The sequence below is a fragment of the Magnolia sinica genome, chromosome 6, assembly GCF_029962835.1.
Source record: "Magnolia sinica isolate HGM2019 chromosome 6, MsV1, whole genome shotgun sequence".
Classification (NCBI taxonomy): domain Eukaryota; kingdom Viridiplantae; phylum Streptophyta; class Magnoliopsida; order Magnoliales; family Magnoliaceae; genus Magnolia; species Magnolia sinica.
In genome coordinates this window covers 9651761-9662493 of record NC_080578.1, presented here as the reverse complement: position 1 = coordinate 9662493, position 10733 = coordinate 9651761, and the positions used below count along the sequence as shown (strand labels likewise).

Here is a 10733-nt window from a genome sequence, read left to right as displayed (position 1 = left end):
TTGGATCATTAAAGCAAGTCTTCAAACTACAAGGTAGATAGCTTCAAATGTTTTCAATTAAAAATATTTATTGATATACAAAACTTGTGTGACAAGCCCCTGTTTGGTAACAAGACTAACAAATATCAAGTAATGCAGATATGAAACACCTATTACTCAAGGCAAAGAAATACCATTGGCAGATATCAAAAAATTCTACCAAAGAAATAGTTATAATTCAGATAAACTTCATCAGAAATTACCTTAGTATGTTCCTTAAAGTTTTTGAAGCAATTCAACATGACATGATGACCATTCACATCATTCGTCAAAATACTTGCATCATTCGTCACACTGTAAGCACTGATGAGAAACATGCAATTCTGTCAACTCATTCAACACATTATCTTGCCAATACTAGTGGAAAATCAAGCTAATGCATAAGTATTTAGTATCATCTTCAAGAACATCGAATCTCCAAGCTAGGGTGTTATTACTCACAGTAGTATTCCACCAACAAATAGATATAAAGTTCCAGAGCCTAGAAGATTAAAGCTTGCTGCCATGACTTGGAAGCCCATTGCTACTGTCTTAATCAGTCAAAAAACATAATAGCAAAGGTCAAATTTCAGAAGTATTTGACGTTGTTCCAGATGGCGACAACTAATCCCTGAAAATTTGAGAATTTTTTCTCCAACAAACAATTTTTGGAAACATTTTACCATGCCCAGGAAACATTTCTCCAATGAACTCATTTTTCAAGTGGCACCCAAATAGGCCCTAAGTGAGCCATATTTACATACCATGTATGGGTGGATGCCAATTACTAACAAAATGCATGCAATAGTTACATGTTTAGAAAAAAGAAGAAGCCAAATTCATAGAAAGAACAAGATAAAACACATAATTGATAGCATGAACTAAAATCCTCATGTGAGAGTTAAACAATCATCACATACATATTCAAAAGTAAAATAGATTTTAATGAAAAGAAAGTAGAATGTAGCACCACTTGTTGGCCTTGCTAGAGACGGATGAGAACAATGCCCAGTACACCTTCAGCGGTGATCAGTTCGTCACCAACTGACTAAGTGAACTTTGGAATTGCCCCACAAAATTCATGAATTTTTTTTTCAATAACACTAATGCAGGTCTTAGGCAAGATAAAAGCATTTGACCAATAAATGTGAAGTGAAGAGAGCATAGATTTGATTAGCTCCAGCCTTCTCACAAAAGATAGAAGGGCTGAAGCCAACCACCTAGCATTTGGTTTATTTTGCCAATCAAGGAGGCTCACAAAAAGAAAGATGGTCAATGGACATTCCACCTTTAGAAAATGGAGTGCAGTAAATAGTTCCATCACAATAGCAAACAGAAAGTGTGAGAAAGGATCTCATTGTCTGATGCCCCAAGTGCTTTTAAAGAAACACGGGCCTTTTTGGTGTAGTGAGGATGAATCCGGCCCAGTACAGCTACCAAACATGCATGTAGACCTGAAATAACAACATGAGATTGTTAGCAGATCCAAAATAATGAAGCATTAAGGGATGGAGTGCAATAAATAGTTCCATCACCTCAACATACCTTGAGAATTAAAACCACAAGCTTTGAATACATATCAATGGCAATAAACAAGAGATTATGGGCTTGTTGAGGTGAATGTAGTGACAACGAATAGGGATTAGTCACCTCAGAGAATAGACAACGTGTCACAGAAAGTTCCTGAGATTACAGAGGGAAAACACAAAACTCAAATTTCCAATGATTTGGAGATCTCCTGCAAACATAACTATAAAGGGAGTTGATCTGACGTGGCGCTCGGTTAGTTGTAGGCACGTCTGTCAGGTGGGTCCCACCACTGCTTGGAATGGCACCAGTACCGCTGACTAAAACCCTTTCATAATTGCAACAGAAAGCTGCTGAAATTGAAAAACTACTTTTACCAGCAGTGCATGCATAGATAGTTCCCTTCATCGCTGTGGTTGCTCAACAACTGCCGTTCTAGTCAAGGAACCCTGTTACTACCAGGCACCTCAGGTCCTCAGTGCAATTTGGAATTTCCTTTCCGTTGCCTAGGGATCTAGCTACAGGCCAGACTAACAATGCATCAACGAAAATGGATTGATTGGCTCGTTGCTATCCTAGACAGCCATCCACCTGAGCATTTACACTAGCATGACCCTTCATGTGCTTGAGTGACTTGTGCTCAGTGGTATTGCCTAGCAACTGCCCCTCCATGACCATAGCAGTGTTGAGGTTAGTACTGGGTGGGACAATGTTGGCATATGTCAATGTGAGCCTCTGTCGTGACTGGTTTGCAAAACCCCAATGTTGATGAATGGTGGGAAGTCAATCACAAACTTTTGCCACTTTACTTTTTAAAAGCTGATCATAAATTGCTGGAGAAGGCTAAGATGATGGTGACAAGAACAATGACAATGACAACAACAAAAATGATGAATAGAAATACCATGCAGATGATCTTAATCACAAACCTGCACCGACAACAGTGTGGATCTCACCAACAAACAAAATAATCTGTCCATTGGAAGCAGTGACTTCCTTCAGAACAGCTTTCAGCCTTTCTTCAAAATCTCCACGAAATTTATCACCAGCAATTATGGTACCCATATCCAGTGAGATCAACTGCACAAGAACAAGACCCCCTGATGAAGACAAATACAGCCAAAATATGCACATGCTTGCACCAAAAACTAAAAACTAGAGAGATGACGAAATGTGGAAGTTAAATTTTGGAACAGCAGCGAAGCAATGAGTTGATCAGTGGGACCTCAAAAGAGACCATGAAATGAAAACAGCCAGCCTTCCACACAGTCTCCATCCACAGTGGGTCAATGATTTTCGGTTTTGTTTGGTGTGTATGCACGATGGATTGTGGCCAGGTAGTCTAACCCTTCCACAGACTAACATCTCCCCAACTAAACAAATCTAACCATTTAATGAGTTTGGTATTACAAATGTATACCGGACTGTCCATGTTTAATGGGCTTCGTTAGGATCATGCAATGGGGGCATTGCTTGGGTCACCGGCCTGTGGAGCTCCACAGGTTTAGTTCATTGGTTGAGCCAATGCTTCAAGTGGGACACCGTGTATTTACTCATGAAATAATAGGCAGGGGGATCTCACCTGAGAGCAGGAATTCCAGGCCGTGAACAGCTCTCCCGTTAAAAGCATGAGTGGAATCAAGAAAGGAAGCCCAACCACAGTGGAGCAAAAGAGCATCCCCATCTGTTAGGAAAGAAATAACAGTTCTGTCATGGGGGAAAAAAATAAAGCACACTACAGTCCAAGAGATTTAATAAATACCCTCAGAGAGAAGTAACAGATACATGGCACATGCCAATAAGCACCATTGAAACAGGGGAAAATGAATGGAGGAAATGCAGAATACCTGTGTGGTTTCAGGATTCATTGTAAATATGGCTTCCTGAAAATTACCCAGAAAAGAATCCATGACCAAAGCACCCGACACCATCACAACTCCAAGAAGACTGAAATTCGGAGATGTATGGGCGTCTGCTAAGGTGAAAAGGATCAAACCCACCACTAAAAGAATGGCGGAAATGTATTCATGGAGCGGATATTTACGTCTGAGACCGGGAATGAAGGCTCCCATTATCATAACCGGCAGCACCTGAATTGTCAGAAAAACAAAAACTCCAAGTTAGAGAGAACCATGGAGTTCTGCCAGTGCCATTCTACTGGTACAAACAAACACCAACTCAAATAACAACATCCTCAAGAAGCAGTTAGGAATGCCTTTGTACATAAAAACTCAATGGACAAAATCACTCCAACAACAAATCAATTAGTCTATTCTAAAATCACAGATAACACCTGTGTCATCTAACACCTCCAACTACCATCAGAATCCTGAAGTTCTCACATCCAAAAAAGAATGCTTTAACAGAACTACACCTGTTTATACAATTAAAACCCACCACTTACCATCCGGAAAACATCGCAACAACAGCAAGCTTTAAAGCTTAATTGGGTCTGAATTAACACTCCTTGAAAGAAGTCAAGCTCAACAATATCAGATATAACCAGTTTAATCGTAGTGAGAGAAGAAACAAACAATTCATGACCACATAACAAAGAAAACCTTTAAGTAGCCCACTTTGCTGCAATTGTGAAATATAATGGGCATAAGATGCATCATTCATACCAGGAAGTTCACAAATCCGACACCATTCAGCGAACAGATGAGAAACCTGCAGCATTTTAATGGACATCATTGAGAAAAGCAACAAATATAACTATCTACCAGCTGCTTAGTGATTGTGCCCATAACAGATCATTTTGCAAATAAATGGACTGATTATATCTTTTCCCTATATCAAGCACCAAAATTTTCATGTGTGGCATGATGAACTTCTTTAACAGTTTAGGATGTGTTGTTGTCTTCTATTCTAGTTGAAAATCTCTGTTTTCTCATGGAAAATTGTTAATGCAACAGTCCCTTTGGCCACTATTTAAATATATGGGACTATTTAGCACCACAGCCGTACATTTGGCCATTGAGTTAAAAATCCACTCATCAGGCAAGTCACTGCATAAAAGATTCCTTGCAAACATAGTTTTATCCTTTCAGCATAAAGACATCTGTTAATGGCACGTGATTTTATCCTTCAAGGACAAAGGCATCTATTAATAGTGTGATCAAAAGGTCGTCTGCTCATTAGAAACTGATGCTTCTCAAGAAATATGGATCTCCCCTAATCATGAAAATCTCCAGAAAGAATTGCATATTTATTACCCTTCAAAAAAAAATTGCATATTTCTGCAGATGAGATGTATCTATTTTCCCTGTTCCCAGCCCAGATAACAGAGGTCTAATTTCAGACAGACAGCCAGTAGTCATGCCCTTGCCAAGCAACCAGAAAGAATGAGCTCGCTTATTTATAGACATGTATCTAATTTTCTGGACGCCAGCCCGGATAAAAGAAAGCTAAAGTCAGATGGATGCCAGTTTTCATACAGTTTCCAAGCAACCATGGGAATTCCGATTTCAAATGATTTGCATAACAGGTTTCATAAAGCCAGACCAAATAGTTGGGAACAGGCTATTATGATGATGATGAATACTCTTTGAAGATTGGCAGTTCAAGGAATGGGGGATCTTTTTAATTCAATAGTTGACTAGTTCTTCTCCCCACTTAATTAACTGCTTGGATGCAAGTCGAATAAATATTTTTGGTGGTCAGTTGGACCACTCAAAAATACACACACACACACACACACACACACACACACACACACACACACATACTGTACTACACAATATAGGCAACATCATAACTATCCTAATTTTTGGCCAAGACACATACAAGCTGGGGCAATGGGCCACCTGCTAAATGACTTCGACCTTGCATGAACTTCCTTGCTGACTTTAGCATGTACATGCAATCCTGCATATATTAATGACAATAAATAACAATATTTACTGTGTTGGACATACAATCAATCTATTTAACTAGTCAAGTTGGATATGGATATCCATGTACTGTTTTATATATCCACATTAGAAAAAGGAAAAAAATTAAAGGAGAAGATTTCTCAACTTCACAAACTCAGTGAGGAAAAAAAAAAACCCAGATATCTCATCACATGATGGTTAAATGAATGAAATTCAAGTTTCCGCACCAAATACAAGAAAAAGAGTACTACGAGACATGAAAACTATAGTCAAATTTTCAAAATTGAAGTGCAATTTAATTATTTGGGAACCATTGGAAGATTTTATATCACACCTGTGACCAAATCATAACACCTCCTAAGACTGCAAGGGTGTGAAGTATTTCATTCTCTGAATTAAGGCCCATGTGCACCAGAAAGTCTCCACATCTCTGCAGCCCAAAAAGCACAGCAAATGAATTTCTGCCAAAAGAATAACAGTGACACAATTCTCTTGACTCACCTTCCAAAACCATGGCAGCACTCCAAAGAACAAAATTGTGGTATCCATTAGTATGGTTACAGCCCCATGAATAAAGTGGAAGTTGCTGAAATATATAAACCTCAAAGAAGTTAGTCTCAGCCAGCCAGAGATTCCAATCTATATAACCAATTTAATTTCAAGTATGTAATAAGAAGACCGATGAAGCTGTAAATTAATTCAACCACTGAAATGGATCGACAGAATGTTTAAAGCAGATTGTTGAATCACAAGCACATACACATGGGATGCAGAATGATCCTCAATGGATAAAAACAAACCTTTTATCAAGACTATATGCTCGAGACTTCTCAAATTTTTCTTGACTGACCACTCCAACCAAAGGTTTAGGAAGAATTGGCAGCTTTAGAGATGCATGTTGCCGTATATCCAGATATGTCTCAAAGATGTACATCAAGACCATAAAACCTGCAAGATGGGATTCTCATCACGAAGAAATTCAAGCAGAAAATAAACTTGACAATGCAGAAAATGATCAAACATTTATTAAGCATTTTCTAACAATAGTCAAAACAGAAATACAAATACATGACACCAACCACATTTATTAGAGTTAAAAAGGAGTAGGAATACAAAGAGGTTTATATACATGGACCTGAAAGTCAAGCAGCTCTTGCTAGAAATTAAATGGTAAAAAAAAAAAACTTCCATGCAGACAACAAACCAAGTAACTAAAGTATGGATGACAGTGTGAAAGTTCCTTGTTTATGGATACCCCACAATTTATTAAAAAGGAAAAGAAGCACAAAAATGAAAGATGGCAATGCAACATGAACAGTAGTAAATACATCAATCAGCCAAGAACTGCAGTGCGCAGCAGATATCGAGAATTTCCTCCAATAATATCGGCCAAATGCTGAGGAAAGTACATGAGTTCTCATACTATCATATCCTAAACTTAAGAAATTAAGGGCACATTTGGTCGTCTTCCAAACTGACTATCTGAGGCAGAACAGATGCTCATCTGTCATACAAGCATTTGCCAAATTCTGAATCTAAATAAGCAGCATTTCCAATAGTTCTTCGCTCCAAACTGATAGAAGTGGGGAAACAAATCTTCCGGCATTGCTTTTTTAGATATCCTTCAATCCCACAATGGTTACATGGGACATCCATCAGGCCCTAAACCTGTCAAACGAGCTAGAAACTATAGCTGCAGCCAAAGTTTTTGTTTTGTGCCCACAGTTAATTTGATTCAAACACTTCGCAAATTTCATGGAACTCCCAGGACCCATTTCTCATTTCCATCTCACATAAAAACACCATATACAGGGACTGTAAACTTGAGAGCCAAAATTCTGTATTTATTTACAGTTTGTGAGGCCTAAATCCAATGGCTGCCAAAATAAAATAAAAATGCCTCACATTACAATCCAGGCACCTGAAATATTCCGAATCATAAGCTGATAATAAAGCCACATATATCACAATGCAATATTGTTCTCAAGGAATGGTCTTGAGAACTTCATGAAAATTTACGACATGCATCATATCTTGTGCTGTGAACAAGAAGACCGATTCAAGAAATAGCAACACGTGGTCATATCATCATTCAAGACCATCATCTCCCGATCAACAAATCCAAAATGATTTCTTTTCCCTTTCCAAATTATTAGTTTTTATGTTATAGAAATTTGAGCAATAAAGAGGTCCCTTGCTCATCTGCTTATGCTAATTACTACCTTGTTAACAATACCAACATTGGAAATTTTTAAAATAATAATAATAATCCATTTATACTTCAGCAAAGCATAGACTACTCAACACCCAAAAGGAAAAATAAATAAATAAACAAAACAAAAACAAAAAACAATTAAAAGGTTCTAGATCAACACATCCAAAACTCATCAGACATCCCAAAAAGGAAGGACAAAAAGAAAGAAAGGAGGTTCTATGATCAACCCATCTCTCAATAAAGCACCAAATTATAGCAAAAGCAGCAACCCATCAAACACATGCCATATATGCAGTAAAATGAAAGGAAAATACTGGATCTTCTTAAAAAATCAAGCAAAAAACAGACCCAAAAATCAAAATGCCAAGAACCCATTTCTCAAGACAGAAAATTCAAAGGACCCATCAAATAAATAAATAAATAAAAGAAGAAGAAGAAGAAATCCTATCCATATATTCCAAAGCATAGATACGGATCAAATGGTGGAAAAAAAAAAAAAAGAGCAACGTACTGGTACTCTATTGACTACTCCAATGGTTGAGATAGCAGCAGTTATGGCTTCTCAAGCTATGGCTTCTGTGGATTAGGCGATACAGAGAGAGGCGTATTATGAGGAGGGCATAGCCAAGAGATCAGCGTACTTCCTCTTGCGGGCCTTCTCAGACTCTGCCGTGTTTCGGCGAGAAGGACAACAACGGCCGAGAGATCAGTGTCTTCAACCAGCAACGGAAATGGAAGGCAGATCAAGAGAGGCCGAGTGGAAAATGGAGATCGAGAGAGAGAGAGAGAGAGAGAGAGAGAGAGAGAGAAACTTTCGGTAGGTTATTGTAGGGGAGGAGAGAAGAGGGGAGAAGGGTTTTGGTAGAAAAGAGGTGGGAGAAGAAGGCGCGATAGATTTGGGGATTAGGCGCACCGGCATTTTGGAGATTTGGGGATAGGGCACACGGGCATTTTGGATTCGGGGACAGGGCTTTTAGGTTTTTTTTTTTAATTTGAAACCAGCGGCGGTGGCCCGTTTTGTACACGGGCGGCCACTAAAAAATGCCCGACATTTCATCTACTGTGGCGGTTTGCTGTGGCCGCCTGTGATGAAAACGCCCCCAAGTACTATATTTTTTGTAGTGTCTGTTTGCTTGTTTTCATTTGCACATCAATATCAAGCAAAAAGACAATAGTATCTTGTCATTAATCTCACATCCTACTAGCCTTTTTCTGGCAATATGCCTGCAATTATGTGAATTTTATAATTTTGATTAAATGTCTGGATGTTGTATGTCTTACTACGTGTATTGATTTTAGATTTGTATGATACTTAGGTTGCATATGATGCTTGATATACAGCCACTTGTAAATTGTACACGTGGCATATATTAACTTCAATAAAACCAATTAGATTGTGCAGGCCACTGTTGCCAAGTCAAAAACCAAAGATTAGATTGGTTAAACAATCCTAACCGCTGATTTGTGGACACTCGTTTGGGGAAATAGGACCATTGGATTTTCTTCATTTTTAACTGTCAACTATCCACCAATCTGATAGTCAGATAATCAAAAAAGATTAATGGTTGGTTCATGATACATCTTCAGCAGGTACCATAATTTGGACAATTTCTTAAGGTTTTTTAGAGGTGCAGATTTCTTCAAGGATGGTTCCTTATTTTTTCAGTTGGTTTATTGTTAAATTCCCTACTGAAAGATAACCATGAAATGAGAATTAGGTCTTTGTTAAACATTTTCAATTGCACATTTCTATTGCCACTCATTTGGTTGTATTTGGTTTGTGTGCTCATTTGCATTGGTTGGGTTTGTGCATGCCAATGTTGGAATTGCAATCCCATGAAGCCATTCTTGTTGGTTTGCTTATTTAAGTGATCTATTAGGAAGTGGCTCCTCCAGTAAGCAGCTAACAAGTAAGGCATAACACTAGATATAATGGCATTGATAAAATCATGCCGAAACAGCCCATAAATGTGCATATCTTTATGCTTTCATGGTAATTTGCCTTAGTTTTAATAGAGAATGAATTTGCACGGTCTGGTTAGATGCCATGAAAGCATGGATTGAGGAAGATAGGTTAACTTCAATTAGATGCATCCGCTTGATGTGGGAATGCATGTGTGTTGATGCTTGGATGCATTCTTGACATGCATGGGGTTTAACTAGCATAGTTCTTGATCTCCATTGCACATATCTCTAGATAGTTCTTTTTTCTTTCTTTTTTTTTTGTTATTTGGGATTTGGGATGTAATTAATTTCTTTTTACTATTTTGTTTTGCAAGATTTAAGCAAGGATGAATGGGAGCTGGATCGATGGATTTCTTCTTTTTAATATATTTGGAACCATTGAACTTATTATTGTAAATATTATTTTAATATTCATTTTTAAGGCTGGCTAATGAATGAGATATGGCCGAGCTCAAGTTTAATAGATCTTTCCTTCCAGGAACCAACAAATCCTCGATACGAGCCCATTTAGGACCATTATGGGTCATGATCAAGCCTGTATTACAGGCATTGCTACGTTTGACTTCTGCAATTAATGAATAGACAAAAGTCCGAATTGCTGGCAAATGCCTTCCATCAATATTAGTTTTTACATATGACTCAACACAATAGACAGGCAAATAATGATTCAAGTTATCCTTTAAGTTTTAAATATGTTTTTAAAAAAAAAAGAAGGTTTCAATCAAACATAAACAATAGGCCGTTATTGGCTCTTCAATAGGCCTTTAGCAGCGCTTCAATAGGCTTTTAGCAGCGCTTATAAAAGTGCCGGTAAAGGTGTAAACCGCCAGTAAATCTTACATGAAGCGACGCCCAGCATAACCGCCGGTAAATCTTTTACCGACACAGCTGTTACCGGCACTTTCTTGACCGCCGGTAAATCTTTTACCGCGGGTCTTTTCTAGATCTGTAACTAACTTGTAAATTACTTAAAATATAAAGCTAACAAATGACTTAGAGCTTACATCTAAATAGGATTACTTGCTTGAAAAAGTTACCATCATCCAAACAGTCCCTAAAATACAGGGAAGAGAAGAAGTTGGCCATCCTAAATTATAGTATACATAGAAAAAGAACATGAAAATTACCTAACT

The 10733-nt window shown here is 37.9% G+C and overlaps 1 protein-coding gene across 1 annotated transcript; it reads right to left on the bottom strand.

Annotated features, from left to right (window-relative positions):
• Positions 1-265: 265 nt before the first annotated feature.
• Positions 266-8211, bottom strand: LOC131248209 (uncharacterized). The gene is made up of 10 exons (XM_058248349.1): positions 8147-8211; positions 6221-6368; positions 5922-6006; positions 5755-5850; positions 3393-3635; positions 3128-3229; positions 1564-2625; positions 1307-1472; positions 481-569; positions 266-342 (listed from the first exon to the last, which is right to left on the bottom strand). The coding sequence occupies exons 2-7, from the start codon at positions 6361-6363 to the stop codon at positions 2467-2469; spliced, it is 828 nt and encodes a 275-aa protein (XP_058104332.1). The 5' UTR covers positions 6364-6368; positions 8147-8211; the 3' UTR covers positions 266-342; positions 481-569; positions 1307-1472; positions 1564-2466.
• Between the last annotated feature and the right edge of the window lie 2522 nt (positions 8212-10733).